General features: G+C 33.9%; 1 protein-coding gene across 4 annotated transcripts; it reads left to right on the top strand.

The window, feature by feature from the left end:
• The first annotated feature begins 2,768 nt into the window (after positions 1-2,768).
• On the top strand, positions 2,769-18,343 carry LOC119608953 (neprilysin-3). 4 transcript variants are annotated; one of them, XM_037963581.1, is made up of 9 exons: positions 6,997-7,336; positions 7,405-7,508; positions 9,749-9,865; positions 13,543-13,699; positions 13,761-13,869; positions 13,930-14,244; positions 14,308-14,802; positions 14,871-15,843; positions 15,909-18,343. In XM_037963581.1, the coding sequence occupies exons 3-9, from the start codon at positions 9,749-9,751 to the stop codon at positions 16,083-16,085; spliced, it is 2,343 nt and encodes a 780-aa protein (XP_037819509.1). In that variant the 5' UTR covers positions 6,997-7,336; positions 7,405-7,508; the 3' UTR covers positions 16,086-18,343. The 4 variants fall into 4 exon arrangements, with proteins under 4 accessions (XP_037819507.1, XP_037819506.1, XP_037819509.1 ...); XM_037963580.1 differs by having other exon boundaries at positions 7,392-7,508; XM_037963579.1 differs by lacking the exons at positions 6,997-7,336; positions 7,405-7,508 and adding an exon at positions 2,769-3,046.
• Positions 18,344-18,558: the final 215 nt, after the last annotated feature.

Raw genomic sequence — 18,558 nt, 5'->3', positions numbered from 1 at the left:
AATCCCGGGATTTCTAAATATCAGTCCCGATTGGCATCCCTAGTTCACACCTATTAAATATTTCACGAATATGACGTAACCCCTAAGAATCTACACTTTTATTTCCTTTAAATGTATATTTATTTATATGTGAGATCAACAAATATTTAAAAAAGTAGTGGTTACATCTTTTTTGTCAAATATTTGTTAGGTGTTAAAGTACCTTTACCGCTAAAACTGTACTTTTCTAAATAAACGAAGACTCAGCCGCAAAATGATTAATTTATGAAAAATGGTTTCCTAAGCATTCGTAATATTTTATTTCTGCATAACTGAAAACCCTAATGTATAAATATATTTGAATTTCAGCTATACTATAGTATAGTTTTAGGAGTCCGCATAAAAATTATCTGGAATGTTTAAATAAGCGGATTTGAAGACACATTTACAAATTGAGCTTTGTATGAAAAACGAATACATATCGTTTATTTATTAATATACTGGCATAACTCAAAATATAAAGGTGACCTCTAAATAGAAGTTGCTGATGTTTCGGCCAAAAATTAAAATTTAGTTCATTACCATTTCTCCAATTTGTGTTTTGTGAGCTGTATTAAAGTAAACAAGTAAGAGTTCTATAGTCGGGTGTGCCGAAATGAAAAATTATAGAAAAAAGAAAAAATACCTTTTGAAGAACGAAAAAGTAACAAAAGGTCCCCTTTTAGGGTTCTCCCTTAATCCGGGCTCCACATGCTTAGTTTTATGTTGTAGAAAATTCAAAAAGTATTTTTTTAAGAACGAAATAGTACCAAAGAGTTTTATAGGTTCTCCCTTAATCCGGGCATCTCTGCACACATAACATACACACAAACAAATGTCAGCTGTATGACGCTCTACATGCTTAATTTCATGTTTCTAGGTTCAATATTATAGAAAAAAAGTTCCTTTTGAAGAACGAAAAAGTAAGAAAACGTCCCCTTTTATTGGTTTTCACTTAAGCCCACTTCACACGAGCACACAAGTAATATGATCTGTCAGAATTTTGTGTAGAAGAGATCGGATGGGATCGTCTAAACGCAATATGTAATAAAACCATCACAAATTGAGAGAAAATACAGATGGAAAATTTGACAGTCGTATGGTTCTCTTCATTTTTTTAAATGATTCAAAAAACAAGCAAATCGCATTAGATTTTATGTAAACACATACAAAAAAAGTGAAACAACTGTTTCCATCTTACTTTGTTATTGTTTTATACCAATCGTGTAAACACAAAAAATATAAATCATACGACTTTTATTCTCTTTTTTGTCATACGGATGGAATTTCATGTTACTTTTTCATTAGACTTGTCGTACGTAAAGTGTGATCGTCTGAAGGGCCCTTTACTCCGTGCTCTTCATGCTTAATTTCATGTTTTAGGTTCAATATTAAAGAAAATTCAAAATGTACTTTTCGAAGAACGAAAAAGTAGCAAAAAGTCCCCTTTTATAGTTGGTCCCTTAATCCCGGCTTTTATGTTTCTAGGTTTAATATTGTAGAAAATTCAAAAAGTACTTTTTGAAGAATGAAAAAGTACCAAAAAGTCCTTTTATAAGTCCTCACTTACTCCGGGCTTGTATCTCTGCACACATGTTACACATAACATACACACAAACAAATGTCAGGACGCAGAAATATAACTGTATTACCTATCCACAAACAAATTGAACTGTTTTACCACCCTCAAACAAATATAAAGGGCCTTCAGACGATCACACTTTACGTACGACAAGTCTAATGAAAAAGTAAAATGAAATTCCATCCGTATGACAAAATAGAGAATAAAAGTCATGTGATTTATACTTTTTGTGTTTACACGATTGGTATAAAACAATAACAAAGATGGAAACAGCTGTTTCACTTTTTTTCGTATGTGTTTACATAAAAATACATCCCTGATCTAAAGGGACTTGCTTGTTTTTTGAATAATTTCAAAAAATGAAAAGAGCCATACGACTGTCAAATTTTATATCCGTATTTTTTCTCAATGTGTGATGATTTCGTTACATACTCCGTTCTCTTCTACACAAAATTTCGACAGATAATATTACTTGTGTGCTCGTGTGAAGGGGGCTTAAGCAGTATTACCTAAATATAACTTCTTCATCTTGTTGTTTTAATGTTTTTATTTCTTATTTGTTAAATACAATTTCAGAGGTAGTCTCAGATTTTTGCTCATATCTCGAAGGTCTTCTAAAAATTGATTTTAACAAACATACAGACAGATAGACAAATATATGAGTATTTCTATAAATATCGACATATTATGACCTATATGTCCATTAACAGTATGTACTGCTAATTTTTGTAATCATCGACTTTAATTTGACCCTACCCCTCATACAAAGTAATTTTTCACCAAATTACTTAAAAGGCCATAACTCACTTATAAACACTATTATTGTGTTAAAATTAGGCAGACGTATTTCAAGAGGATCGGTCCATATTTAACCCTAGTTCTCATATAACACCACTTTTTTATTTTTATCAATAAATATATTATTTTAAAAAATAAAAAATTGCTCAAAACATGGCTTTATTTTGAACTTTTTATCATTTTAATAGTGTTTATTTTACGAAAATGTTCGAAATAACGGTAGTTTATATAACATATATTAAGAGGTTGGCAACACCAGCATATATTAATTAATGTCATGCGCATACATTTTTCCAAGTGAGAACAGGATGTCAATACAAAATCCACAGTTCATTTGCTTTAGCTCTGGTGGTAGGAAATCAATTGAAATTGTTGAATAGATAAATACGGTAATCAAGATTTTTCCTTTCATTCGTAAAGATATCATAAAGAAAATGTTTTAAAAACTATTATAAACCAAATAATTTATAAAATTATATAAATAAACTTAACCAGAAAGTATTAAACATTTAAAAACGGTTAAAATATGTTCAAATAGTCTTAAACAAAACATTAAATCCTAGAAAAGAAAAGCTAAAATTCTATTAGAGTTCAAATTTTTTTTTCTACGCCAGTGAAAAGTATACAAGAAAAATTATGTCGGCAAAGGTGAGAAGCCACTAAATAGATGTTGAAAGAAAATGTGAATGAACATTTTAAACAATATAAAAAAGAAATAAATTCGTATTTATTAAACAAAATTTAAATTAAGCTGTTAAATAATAATAAATAATTCAAATATTTCTATCAACATATGTTTAAATTTTGTGTAAATAACAATTCTTAAGTAAATAGTACTTGAAATAGGAAAATATCCAATTTGATGAGAGTATCTGTGTGAGAGTGGTGTTTGTATGTGTGTGTGTATAAGCGTTTGTGTATATTTGCATATTCGAATTGAATTTGAGATAAGAGATTAATGCCAAAATGTATCTTGTTCTTTTTCAAATTATCTTTCTCCCTTTTTATTGTGTTTTCATATTGTCTTTTTTTGGAAATTGTTCCATATTTTATTGAGTAAGATTTTTGCTCAGTCTTTTTAATTTAAGAAAAAGTTTTTTTTTTTAATATTGAGAGAAAATACACATAAATATCATGCAACAACAACATCAGCACAATACACCTAAAATACAACAACATTATTTGTTTACCTCTAAACACACTTACACAAAATCATTTAAACTAAGTAGAGTACGGAGTGTACAAAACATTCAAATTTAACGTACTCGAGAAATTTGTTTTCTTTTTAATTTGTTTATATTTTTTCACATGTGCTATGACATCTGTTGGGTGTGCTAATCATGGCCCGACAATACAAAAATTTTTATTTAAAATATAAAAAATAATAATTACATACTAACGCACTTATCAAATACTGTAAAAACATAAAACGATCAAGATAATCGGATAAACATGTTGATGATAGATCCCATCTTGGTGTATTGCAATCGGACTAGACTAGACTAGAGGTGCTGCCAGTATCTCTAGTCTGCCGGGACTATAAACTGGTGATGCCACTTCACACCTCGGCTTGTCCTTGGTATGATTTGACATAGGGTCTAACCAGAGAACCACAACCAAATCTGGTACTACGGGTGGCCAGTTGCCCGCAGGACTATGTCCTGGCTGGTCAGTTGGTTGAGATTCCTTCGGGATCCACGTAGTGGCTATGGTTAAAACCCAAATTCTCGGGAAGAGTAAGTAGCGGTTAAAGGACTGATGTAAGGTAAAGTCAATATTTCGGGATAAGTTCGGTGCTGTTGCCGAAACAACAGATACCCCACAGAGGAGTGGCTGTAGGACTAAGCATTGGAAATGTGTTAGTGTTAATTGTATATGGTACGGGATGAATGTGGAGTATGCGGGCCTCACCCGCCCGTTTACCTAGAATAAGTGTGTCGTATGTTTTTCTCTTATGAATGTGTCGGATGAATAAGAAGTGCGCTGGATTGTATGATGATGGCTTGTCCAGATATGTTCAGAGTAAACTCTGTTCATATTAGAATTACCACAGTGTGAGTAAGAATAAAGTCTCGGCTTATTTGATGGATTCGTACTTCGGTCTACCGGTTATGTCTCTAGGTGCTGTTGCCGAATCAACGGAGGCCATCCCATCTGCGTGGTTGTAAACGGAAATGATGTTTTACATCTCGGAAGTTAAGCAACGGGGCAGCAATGGTCAGAGATTAGATAGCTCAAGTACTCGAGCAAAGTGCTTGTACATGGACCGGCTTTATCCATGTAAAAAAATTGCCACCGGATTTCTTCATTGAAGATTGAATGGGCGGCGGTGACGTCGCAAAGCTCACCCAGTGGTTGAAAAAGACCACAGTGAGATAGGTCAACACGGCAGGTACTCACGTAAAGCACTTCGACATTTTTTGTCTCCTAGATGAGTGTACATTCAGTGTTCTTGAGATTATCAATCTAATGCTGATATACCGTAGCGTTCTCATTCTTGTTCGGGTTCCAATCGGTTTTTCTGTGCGTTTATCTGCTTACGACAATGGTAATATGCTTAAGGTGAGTACCCTCCTAATCTGACGGTGTCCTATTGCATCATTTGAGTGGACAAATGACGGCCTACCACTCGGCCCTGTGCGACTTCAATGAATAACATTCAGGTGGGTATTTTCGCACAGCCATGTCCAAAAAGTGGATTCATGCACTAGCACTTAACTCAAGTACTCGAGCTATCAAATCTCTTACCATAGTTACGGAATATACATATGTACATGAGACTAATCCCTATGTATTTGCCGACAATGTTAAAAGCAATCACTAGTTTAGAGCCTCTAGATGGGGCGTTCTTAACATTAAGTGAACAGACAACAGGTATCTAACGCCAGGAGGGGAAATACCCTTTAATAATATGCAAATAATGCATTCACTATCATGTAAACGCTCATCATGGTACATTCCTCAATCACATAAATACCGGGTAACCACACTACTGAGATGGGTCTATTGCTTTGGTAACAGCATCTAGGGTCTTATTGATAAGAGTTATTCCCTTTGTCATTAGTACTTACTGCGCCAAGCCAAGCATGGTTACAGTAAACTTTAAACTTACCAAACCAGAATGAAAATCACCGAAACCACAAATATTAAAGGAACATCCAGCAATTCCTATCATATAAAGACCGCGTAACCACACTTCTAAGATGGCTCTATTCCTTCGGCAACAGCATCTAGGTTCTTATTGACAAGAGTTATTCTCTTTGCCATTAGGACTTACTGTGCCAAGCCAAGCATGGTTAGAGTAAACTCGAAAGCTACCAAACAAAAAATAAAAATCATAGACACCACAACCAGTATTTCCATCATTTCATCAGACTTCAAACTTTATCACCCAATATTTTCCATCGCATGCAACAGTTATTCAGACTTCACCCAACTATTATCAGCTAATTTCCAACATTTTATTTCACAGTCTACCCAAAGTCCGAACAAATTATAATTTTACCGCGCATCAGTCTTTTAAATAACCTTCCCTTCCCACGATTTTGGGTATAAACCACAGCCACTAAGCGTATTCCGAAGGCACCTCAAACAATGACCCGAACAGAAGAAATCCTGCGTGCAACTGGCCCCCGAACGACAAGATTATGTGACTCTCTGTTTAGACCCTGAATCCCAGGAAGATTACCCAAGATAATATGATGAACCTGTTATAGACTATTGTAGTAATTAGTAATTATTCATACTTTCGTTTCTCAGAAGTATACATATCTACACTTTAAGCTCTTTTCCTTGGCAGTAAAAGGAGCTGGATCTCATGCATTAAACGTCCTAATATGTAGAAAAGAACGTTTTTCGTTTCAGCGACTAGTAAGCTATTATCGTCGATCTCCTAAAGGTTTAATGCTATCATACTCTCCGGATTATACCTTTTCGAACATATGAATATCTAACCCAGGGTGTATGTCTGGTTGTTGTGGTCTCAGCAGCTCCAGTGGCAATTAGACTTATCGCCCTAAAAGATTTTTTGCACTCTAGATCATGAACATAGGTAGTCGGTCAATTTCGGCTATAGATCTAATTATATATATCGATGTATAGTGTGATATAGACGTTAAATAAAATGATAATTTGTAAATTCTCAACAGTTTGACCCTTTGTGTTGCAAAATGGTTGTAAATTTTTCTCCCCCCTACAATGATAAGTTTGGCCACCACGTTACTACAATGTAAATATAACACTATTCGTATGTATATGTTTGTTTGTATTTGTTTTTGTTTTGGGGGTGGGTGGTTTGTTTATATGGGGGTCGAATAAATTTTCTCCTCTTTTTTGTTGTTGTCTTATTTTAGTTTTTTGTTGTTGTTCTTCTACCTTTCCCGGTCTGTCGAGTGCGAAAACATTTTATCTGTGATCTCGCACTGGTATTGTTTTGTATTCTATTCTATTATACTCCAACAACGTATTTCTACATACAGACTATGTATTTTGTTGATATATATTTTATTTTTACATTTTCTTTTTCTTTTTTTTTTGCATAATATCTTATGGAACTGTTTGACTATTCAGTATTTCTCTGGCCTTTGAACGTTGAAAAAGTGTTTATTTGTTTGTGTATTTTCATTACAATATTTATATAGAAATAAAACGTTTAATACGACGACAGTGTATGAGAAAGTTCATCGTGTGTCATTTATTTAGTTGAAATGAAATATATACTTTACTTCAAGTATAATTTTGCATATAAACATACATTTTAACTAAAGTGGATTTTTATTCAATTTTCATATAATTAATTTGAATTTATTTGCGTTGTATTAACTCGCCATACTGTCAATCAGTCTGGTCTATCTTGACATTTGTGTGGTGTTTTGTTGCTGTTTGGGAACGGAATAAGACAATATGTTTGTTTACAAGTTCCTTCGACGTCAAAATAGTGTATGTTTTTCCAAATAAATAGTACAATTTTAAATATTTAAGTAAAATAAATAAGTGTCTGCATTTAGAAAGCTCGTTTGATGATCAAGATATTTTTTAAAAATTTAACCTCGAGATTTTCGTAAATATAGTTAGTGATTTGGAAAACCTAGTGCAAGTTGCAGTACTAACGGTAAAAAGTTTCATTCAAAAGTTATTGTGTATAATTATTTAAAGAAATGTTTATGATTAATTGAAAATTTATATTATTTTTAAAACATACATACTATATAGTATATACACTGTCGCTATTAATCATAATAACCTTATCTGTACACTTTGATTTATTTGCTAACATTGAAATATATTTTATCGTTAGAATAATGTTATTGTTATTTTTGGACTTATAAATGTATATTTTAATTCATATAACGTTATTTGTTTACCGATAAATGTTCTTTTATTATAAACATTAATTAAACTAATTATTTCTGTATACAAAATTTTTTTTGAAATATTATTTAATTATTGCTATTATTCGATTTTGTGGATATATAATTATTATATACATATTTAGTGGAAAATTGTGTTAGAGACTCATTGGATTCTTTATCGTTTAGTACCCCGTAAGAATGCCTATAAGACGCCTTAACGGGTGTCAATTTATGGCCAAGATAATAGAGATATTGTTCCGTAAAAGAAAGGACCAGAAAATTTTGGATGTACCGGGGGTAATAGTAAAATCACGGAACAGTAATGATAATTCATAAGCCAATATCATTATTATGTTTATTTAGTTCTTCTGGTCAAATTGTTAAAACCTTTCCAACGACCATCATCTGTATTCATCTTGGATTCCACAATGATTAATAGATTTTCCTACAGCTCTGCTGTTTCTTAAACTAGAAAGCCTCACTTAAAGCTCGAGAAAGAAAGCTCATTGTGTTCTATAAGCCGTCCAACTAGTGAATTCGGATTAGTTTTTCTTTATTGACCTTAATTTGTAACCGAATGGCTCGAACCAGTGTTCTTGGATAAAAGCTATTTGTATAACTTTTTCTTTCGGAATGCCTTAGTTCCATCGTATAGTTTGGATTTCTAATCCAATTTTCATTATTCTGAAACTTAATAGGTGTTAGTGTGGCTTCATCTGTCAAAATTAGGGTAGATATCGACTTCCTGTCGGTGGTTTTTTTCGATTCTGTTCAGAAGGACGATTTCTATGCTTGCGTTATCCCAAAGTTTGCCAAATCCTCGAAGGTATCCAATAACACTGACGTCCTAGCGTACCATCGAGCTTTAGATGATTTCAAACGCCTATACTCGGAAGTGTGTGTCTTACTTTTCCGTATTATACTAGGTCGTGTTGCAGCACATTTAACAGTCACTTGTTGGGTTCTTAGGTGGGTATCGGCCCACCTTTTTGCATAGCCCCTAAACATTTTATGGGCTGTGCACTTTTGACCCCAGCCCCTATATAAGGAACTTACTGAAAAAAGCCTTTATATCGATTAAATTCAACATAAACTATTTTATATGAAATAAAGTGTCTCTAACTTCATGATCGACCCATAATGGACCCCACCCACATATAATGCATATAACAGAAAATCGATTTGTTAAAAATTAATCGTCCAAAAATGATTGTATACGATAAAAATCAACAACAATTATTAGTTTAAAGATCGGTCCTGTTCATATTAATATCGATATATGATAATATAAGTCCATAAATAAAAAAAAAATGTTTGATGGTGGGTAGATAGGATTCGGCATAGCTATTATATAAGTTAATTGTGCTTAATGCCCTTGTCGCTCCGCATTGAGTCCGTGACGACTTGATCTTTACAACCATAGCATTCAGTGCTTCGTACTCATAAATCTATATACGATAGGCATGATAGTACCTCATTCTTATATCCCTGGAAGTCAAGGTTGGCGTGTAATCGAGCTCAACGTCTTAATATAACAGGTTTTTAGTTTAACTTTCTGTTCAAGCTTTTCCTTTGGAGGTTAATAGGCTTTCAATCCCTGATTATAATTTTCCTCATTCATCGTACTAAATGTTTAATTGTTTTATACCAGGGAGGAAGGCGGAGTCATCGTCTGATTCTAAGCTGTTATGTATAGTTAGTTTAGGGATCCCGGTAGCAGTGTCGACTACTAAATCGGGAAGGCTTGTCTAGTAGACGTTCCCAAATAAAATATTTCTAAAATAGGGCAACACTAGTTCAGAATTTCAACATTTTTAAGATATTTTACTACAAAACTTATACATATGTATGTTAGTAATGCTATCTTCCACATCATATGATATTCTACCTTTTTTTAACCCTCTTTCAGATGTTGTGATAAATTTGCATTTGTAATTTAATAAAAAAAATTAATAAAATTATTTTGTTACTTATTTTATTTTCATTATTTTTCTTTTAGATGACCCGTTATAAACAGACAGAGTTCTCGGAAGAAGACAGTAGTTCGATTGGTGGCGTGCAGTTGAATGAGCCCAGCAGTAGTACGGGAATGCAGATACGTTATCATACTGCTAGGGTAAGATGTGAATAATAATAACAGAAAAAAAACAATAATGAATAATGTCTTTTATATGTAAATTTTTAGTTTTTTGCGTTACCCATTTTACTGTTTTTACGCTACACTAATATTGAAAGTATTCTCAGTAAGTTAAAGCACTAGTAAAAGTTTTCAAAAACTTAGAATTTCCTCACATCGAGGCTAACTAATGTCTTAAAGGAACTTTTGAGATGTAAATAAGATTCCACTTTTTTTATTTTTTATGTTTAATTCTCAGTTTGATATACATAAAATGAGTTCACTTTTTGACCATGAAGTTCATTTTTGAGTCGTCATTTTTCCACTTTTACTTTTATCAATGTTATTTTGTATGTAAATATATACATTGAAATATTCTAACCATATGTTGGAACGTCTGCGTTAGAATGTTTAACTGAAATGTATATACAAATAGAACAATATTGAATCCACAGGATACTGCTCATGTTTCACATTAAAACCATACATTCTTCCATATGATTTACTTTATTTCAATATAAAACGTTTCTGTTAATAATCCCTTTTAAAGGATATAGTGGCCACAAATTCATGGTGTGTTTGTGTGGTTTACATGAATTAGTTGTAAAATTCTAAAAGGCATTTACATTGTCTAAGCGATAAAATAAATGACGTAAGTACGCGTTATACTTAAGTATATAAAAAAACGTTTTCATGGATTATCTAGTTGTTCAAGTAAGAAGTGCGTAATACTAAAGATAAATAAGATAGTTTTAATTCATGACATTGACTGAAAATGCCATCGGTTTATTTACATTATACACTTATACATACATTAAGGTGGCAACGTTTGTTTGGAGAATAAATATGGTCAAAAATAACCTTTTTATTCATTGATCCAGCTCACCAAATATGACTCCAAGACAAACATTTTGAGAACTGGTATTTTTGAATAAACCAAGCTTTCATTTTCTGCGGGAACATCAGCACTTTATTTTTCTCCCTAAACTTGAACTTATGTTTGCATTCCCAGGGTTACTTTGTATAAATAATTGGGAAAATTATTAAGTTAAGGTGTCGGTCCATATATCGAGGTTAGGTTACAGTCAAGCCGACTCACTTGGATCCAGAATTGGTTCCGTAATGATATCCGGACGGATCATACCTTGTCCTACCAATTAGACATCTATGTGGCAAACCTACTTTGGACACGAATTGAATGTTGACATCAGAAAGATCTCCTAATCATAAAAATGAGCTCGGCGCATATGTTAAAGCTAAGGTCGGAGAAAGTAAGACACCGATAAATAAAGAGTTCAACCGTTTCGTATTCATTATCATTGTTGCAGCTTCCGCAGAAGTGATTAAATGAAAGATTCAATCTCATAGCTTGCGCCTGGATCTGTTAACACAACTCTAGTAGTTTTAGTCGCACACGTGCAAGCGAAAGGTAGTCATTTTGACGCTGTGCTTAAGTGTGATGACCCTTGCAGGCTGTACTGGATAGGGACACCCATACCAGAGGGGCTCATGGCGAGCACTTACTAAGAACTAATTCGCTACCGGCAGCTACCTACCGGCAGGAAAGGAGGCAGCTAGCTACCGGCAGGAAAGGAGGATGGGAAACCCAAATCCAATGAATCAAAAGCTGCCAAGGCACTTACCGATGAAAAGTCGGCCAATTCCCCTGTTTCGGGTGCTGCTAAGGCAGTCAACCAGTTGTGAGCAATGGTACTGTGAACCAGCTTTCGGGTACCGTAGCTACACCTCCCCCACCAGTGAATCGGGCGATAGCAAACCCACAAGGCACGTATAACAATTGACCGGTTAGGTAAAGAACCTGCTGAGTCCCTTTCCTCAGATGACTTGTTAAACGCTGAACTGTGCTAAGTCCGTCTTGGCTGACCAACAAATTCTTCCCCTCACGTCGAAAGACGCGCCTAATCTTCAACGTTCGGAGGAGGAGACTCAAGGTCAGTCGCAACAGCCCGAGACCAAGACGTTAAAACCGCATAGGTCGTTTGAGGTAGCTAAGCTATCATCAATCGTGCTGACTCTGATTGCTCCATATCTCATGCAAACTGGAATATGGTGCGTAGAAAGCTGATGGGAGTGTTCTGGAGAGTTCTCAAGGAAAACCCCGGTCCCCCCTCAGTGAAATGATGCTGGCTGGTACCGAGGCCGGGTTAAACTAATGGCCTGCTCAAATGAGCGATCTGCTCAGCTGCTTAATCTGGCGATAGTTCTTTTGGTTGGCCTGTGGGATGGAGCGAAGCTGGATGTGGTCTCTTTTGACGATATTTTACGCCGGCTTAGGTCCACTGCCCTGGTTCCCGACGAGCCAGCGAAACTAGAGGAGATACTGGAGTTACTAAAGATCGGAAACCCTGAAATCCCCATTCATGACTGGAAAGTAGTCAGGGTATCCAAACTAAAGGACACTCCATAAGGATCACAAGCAAATGTTTAGGCAGGGAGAACATTCGTCTGTATGTCTTTCCCCAATAGAGTGAAAGATAATTAAATTAACTAACAACTCAACATTTCACTATTTCTCTCTTTGTGTGCTCATTAGAGGGAAAAATGCAAGCGATCATTATTCCGAATTGGTTATGTTGATGTCTACAAACTTGATGCAATGGATATTCTATAAGCAGAAATAAAGAGAGGTGACATAAGAATAGATCTCTGGCAGTACATTCCAGCAACAGCCGGCAGCCTCGTCGCACGACATCTCTTCCGGAGCCGGGTCTCTGTCATTTTGAACAAATTTGTCCTTGTCGTCACCCCGGTAGACACGGGGAAATATCGACTCGAAGCCGTAGTAGGCCTTTCCACGTCTCTCCCGAAGCGGCGCCAAGGACTCCTTGTTCAAAATGACGGAGACCCGGCTCCGGAAGAGATGTCGTGCGACGAGGCTGCCGGCTGTTGCTGGAATGTACTGCCAGAGATCTATTCTTATGCCACCTTTCTTTATTTCTGCTTATAGAATATCCATTGCATCAAGTTTGTAGACATCAACATAACCAATTCGGAATAATGATCACTTGCATTTTTCCCTCTATTGAGCACACAAAGAGAGAAATAGTGAAATGTTGAGTTGCTCGTTAATTTAATTATCTTTCACTCTATTGGGGAAAGACATACAGACGAATGTTCTCCCTGCCTAAACATTTGCTTGTATTTCTTAAAATGAGTCAGTTGTAAACTTTAATCTTGAGTTCGTCGTCCATGGAACCCAAATTCCTACTGTGAACCAAAGAAATATTTTTAAGGTTACCGTGGACATCTATTTCTTTTCCTCAGATTGTGCCTTTGCAAGAGAAAATGAACGTTTTCTTAATAAAGAAAAATCTAAATGATATCTCCACGAAAAAATGAACATCTAGCAGGCAAAGTAGTACCTAATGGACCCTGTCATAACTAATGTCTGCTGATAGAAGAACACATTTGGACATCAATGCAGAACATCTGGATAATGTCATAACTGTTACAATAACATGGTAGTGGCGTTGTATGGTTTAGGGTTCAGCTCGAAATTCTTGCCTGTACAAGTTTTCTGTATAGAGGTTGTATGACGTATATACATATATAGGTATTATCCTTAGGCCTTCTAAATTGTCTAGCCCATCAAATGTTTAACCTAGAAACCAAAGTATACTTTTTCTATATAACCTCTATTATTATTTATTTTTTAGGCCACATTAAATTGGCGCTCACGAAATCGTGTAGAAAAATGGTTAATGATTACTACAATATTTTTGTCGTTTATAATACTGGGGTTACTAATAATGCTCTTTCAAAATGAAGCCGACAAGACCACAAGGATTCTGCACGTTGAACCGCACAAAGATAGTGAGTTATTGATGAAAAACTTATTTAGTAATTAAGTTTAAGAAACCAATTAATTTTACAGATCCTGAAATGCCATGTTTAAATGAACATTGTATATTCGCCTCAAATGATATATTGAATTCAATTGATCGCTCAGTTAATCCTTGTGAGGATTTCTATGGTTTTTCCTGGTAAGTATTTATCTCAAAAAGAAATTAAGATTTGTTATTTACTGAATTAATTATTTACAGTAATCAATGGATTAAAAATAATCCCATACCAGATGGTAAATCATCCTGGGGTACATTTAGCAATATCGAGCAAAGAAATCAATTGATTATTAAAAATATTTTGGAGAAACCTATGAAAACTTTCGAATCGGAAGCGGAGAAAAAAGCAAAAATCTATTATGAATCTTGTCTGGATCGTAATGATGATTTAGAGAAACTAGGTGCTAAGCCCATGGTAGATTTTCTATGGAAAATTGGGGGCTGGAATGTTACCCATACAGGGTTTAATATAGGAAAATGGAGTTTGGCTAATACGCTAAAGAAATTACAGAATAGGTTAGATTGTTATAAATATTTATGTAAAGCGATAGATTTAATAAATAATATTCTATATTTTAGATACAATATCAATTGTTTATTCGGTTGGGCCATAGGAGAAGATGATAAAAACTCCACACGACATATTATTCAAATAGATCAAGGTGGCCTGACACTACCTACACCGGAATACTATGAAAATCGTACAGAGATACATCGTAAGGTCCTAAAAGAATATATAGAGTATATGACGAAGGTGTGTGTTCTCTTGGGGGCTAATGAAACTGATGCCCGCCGTCAAATGGAAGAGATAATGAATTTTGAAACAAAAATTGCTAATATTACCATTCCACTGGAGGAACGACGCAATGAAGAGGCCATGTATCATCCTATGAAATTGTCAGAGTTAGATGCTATGGCACCTTTTATAAATTGGACTGAACATTTGGATTATGCCATGCAATTGGTCAATCGTCGAATAACACAAAAAGAAGTGGTGGTAGTTTATGCTCCAGAATTTCTTAAGAAATTATCGGTTATAATAATGGATATGCAAAAGACGGTGGAGGGTAGAAAGTAAGTAAGAAAATGTAATAATTTTGAACTCTTTCAATTAATGGAACTACTGTGATTTTCTAATCTAGTACTTTGAATAACTATTTGGTATGGCAAGCGGTACGAGTACTATCTCCCTGTCTCTCACGCTCCTTCCGTGATGCTTACAAAGGCGTGCGTAAAGCTTTAATGGGCTCAGATGGCGGCGAAGAAGTCTGGCGTTTTTGTGTAGCTGATACGGGAAATGTTGTAGGCTTTGCTGTGGGAGCCATATTTGTGCGTCAAGCTTTTCATGGCGACTCTAAACCCGAAGCCGAACAAATGATTAATGAGATAAGAGAAGCTTTTAAGCTTAACATACATAACCTTACATGGATGGACAAAACAACCCGAGCCAAAGCCATAGATAAAGCTGATGCTATATCAGATATGATAGGCTTTCCCGATTACATATTAAATGTTGAAGAACTTGATAAGAAATATGCCGATCTTAATGTCACGGCTAATGCTTATTTCGAGAATAATATACAATCGAATATGTTCAATTTAAAAAAGAATTTGGAAAAACTAGATCAACCTGTTAATAAAACTAATTGGGGCATGGTGCCACACATGGTGAATGCCTATTATACACCCTCCAAAAATCAAATTGTCTTCCCCGCCGGTATACTGCAATCACCCTTCTTCGATATACACAATCCTAAAAGTTTAAACTTTGGTGCTATGGGCGTGGTTATGGGCCATGAACTAACACACGCCTTCGATGATCAGGGAAGAGAGTTCGATAAATTTGGCAATATTAATCGTTGGTGGGATAATAAAAGTATTGAACGTTTCAATGATAAAACCGAATGTTTTGCCAAACAATATGGTTCCTATGTTATAAACGGCAGACATTTGAATGGTAAACAAACATTGGGAGAGAATATTGCCGATAATGGTGGTTTAAAGGCGGCATATCATGCCTTCCTAAAGACACAACTGGATAAGGAGGCGGATGTTTTAAAACTGCCCGGTTTAAATTTAACGCATAAGCAATTATTTTTTGTTTCCTTTGCCAGGGTAAGGGGAAAAATTTAGTTAACAATTTGAAGCAAAATTTGAATAATATAATTTCTTATTTATAGGTCTGGTGCTCCACCGATACCGATGAAACCACAGTATTACAGTTAGAAAAGGATACACATTCTCCATCACGTTTGCGAGTCGCTGGTACGCTCTCAAATATGCCCGAATTTGCCGAAGTATTCCAATGTAAAGTTGGCTCCAAAATGAATCCCGAAAAGAAATGTGAAGTATGGTAAAAAGTTTTTTTTTTAGGTTTTTTGTTAGTTTTAACAATTTTTGTTTGTTGAAGCGAAAGTTAAGGAAATTTTACGAAAGTATATGTTTTAGAAAAAAATAGTAACGGAATTTTTAAAAAAAAACCCTAAAAGTAAACTATGAACGTAGTAGAAACCCCCCAGAAAATAACAAATATTTAAAACAATGTATGTGTGTGATTTATATAATAATATAAGAGATCTCTCGTAAAAGCAACTTTTTTATATAAGTAAACAAAACGATAGAAGTAATAATATTTATAAATAATAATAAATTACTTATTTAAAAGTAAATCAAAATCAACTGGATTATGAAAAACAAAATTAAAGTAATAAAAATTAAATGATACTAGTCATAGAACTCCCCCCTTCCCGTCTCTTTAGGGCAAAAACATATAAATCTTAAAATAAAAAATAATTGTTATTTTTTAAAAAGAAAATTAAGAATTAATAATGATTTTTCTTAAAAATTTAAAAAAAAAAAAATATTAGTATTATTTATAACTACTACTAGTACTACTACTCTAAATGTAACATTTACCTGTATTGTATAATTTTCCTTAAAAACAAATACTTCCAACTTGTAAAAATATCTATTTTTGTACTAAAATTCTAATTTTAACAAAATAGAGAAGAAAAATTCCCGTTAAAAGGAGAACATTTTAAATGATCCATAAATTAAACATAGTCCAAAGAAATTAGTTTTTCTAGTTTGTGCCTAAAATTATTTGAAAAAGGATTTGGGTTCCAGTAAACTTTATGAGATAATAATAATCGATATGCAATCTTTATCAAGAGCTTTTTTGATATGAAATCTTGAATGCTAAAACTTCTACCCCGGATCCAAATTATTGCATTTCAGATCGTATAAAATAAATTGTAAATTTTACTACTTTGAGAGAATGCGATAATTCGATTACAAATCCCTCCATGACAGCCGTTAGTACGATTCAAGGGATAATATCGAAACACATCGTTTGACTATGTTTTATTTTTCATTTAGTATTAAACAATTATGTAACTTTTAGCATTTAAATATATATTTATTTTAATAACAAAATATATTGAGTTTAGTGCAAAAACATATCCTAAAGAAAATGTAAAGAAGATCCAACTTAAACAAAACGTAACAATCTATAAAGTTTCAATTTTTTTTTGTATATAAAAGTGTTAATTACAATTAAAGCGTCAACATATTTTGTAAATTCTCAAACAGTTTGAGATTTATAATATAAAAATTTCGTTACGATATAAGACATTCGATATAGCAAGTCACAATAGCAGCTCAAGGAAGATATATTGATGTTTGCTTAATAACTACATAGTTCAATATTTTACAAACTTAAAAGATCGGTAGATGGATAATACAGACCAAACAACATTTTAATAAAGTTGAAGCCTAAAGTTGAATGAATCCGTATCTGGCTTCAGAATTTCTCCATCACTTCAGGTTTTTGAGATATCGTGTCCTAAAACAACATTTATATTCCTATTTAAGACGCTATAACAGCGCGAAAACACTTTTGTTTATATCATCTTAAAGTCCAATTTGTCGACTTTAAGATTAAGTTTTAATCTCTGTTATATTTCCACATTTTTCGAAATATTTTATAATATCTAATGACTTCATAAGGCCTTCTATTTTGAGGTCCCGAATGACTTTTGGGTTGATCAAATAACTGGAGGGAAAATAGGTTGTATAGCAGGACTATTAATTCCAGTTTTAGGAAACTGGGACTTGGGGGACTCTCATTAAATACAAATTCCTTCTAATGATTCTGATGAAAAGGGATTATCATTGAAAATAAAGAATTAGGCCTTATTTGCCAGACGTTAGTCCAAATTTGAGAAAGTATATCCTTCTATTTTGAGGTCCCGAATGACTTTTGGGTTGATCAAATAACTGGAGGGAAAACATGCTGTATAGCAAGATTATTAAATCCAGTTTTGGTAAACTGGGATTTGGAGGACTCTCATTAAATACAAATTCCTTCTAATGATTCGTTCTTATGATAAGTGTAATCCCTTGTTACGGAAAATAAAGAATTAGGCCTTATTAGTCAGATGGTAAACAAAACCAGACTATAGCCCATCTTGGTTCATGAATTTTCAATGGAAACATGCTATATAGCAGGACCATTAAATCCAGTTTATTAAACTGGGACTTGTAGGACCACCATTAAATAAAAATTCCTTCCAATGATTCTTTCTGGTGATAAGTATAAAAGAGATTATCATGGTTCATGAATTTGGTTTAAGTATGAACACTAAACTTTTGTGGATACTTAAGGCTCGGAACATAATGAGAAAGCCGATAATTTTCTTGATTGGATCTTAAAGTGGATGACTATAAACAGTAGTTCTCCAATATCACTTCCGATCTATTGTTTTCTAATCCATTTGCTCTGATCTATTGTTTTCCTTAGATTTATTGGTCATCGATGAAACACAATAC

The sequence above is a fragment of the Lucilia sericata genome, unplaced genomic scaffold (assembly GCF_015586225.1).
Source record: "Lucilia sericata isolate MDLA Ls3-8-SP2 unplaced genomic scaffold, ASM1558622v1 Contig000902F_arrow, whole genome shotgun sequence".
Classification (NCBI taxonomy): Eukaryota; Metazoa; Arthropoda; class Insecta; order Diptera; family Calliphoridae; genus Lucilia; species Lucilia sericata.
The sequence above is the reverse complement of the archived record's forward strand: the minus strand, read 5'-3'. Positions and strand labels throughout refer to the sequence as shown.

Coding starts and splice junctions, on each gene's coding strand:
- LOC119608953 (XM_037963578.1), top strand. CDS start 7,301: ATGTTTGTTTACAAGTTCCTTCGACGTCAAAATAGT. Junction 13,870..13,929: donor GATTTCTATGGTTTTTCCTG/GTAAGTATTTAT, acceptor AATTATTTACAG/TAATCAATGGATTAAAAATA. Junction 14,245..14,307: donor CTAAAGAAATTACAGAATAG/GTTAGATTGTTA, acceptor TCTATATTTTAG/ATACAATATCAATTGTTTAT.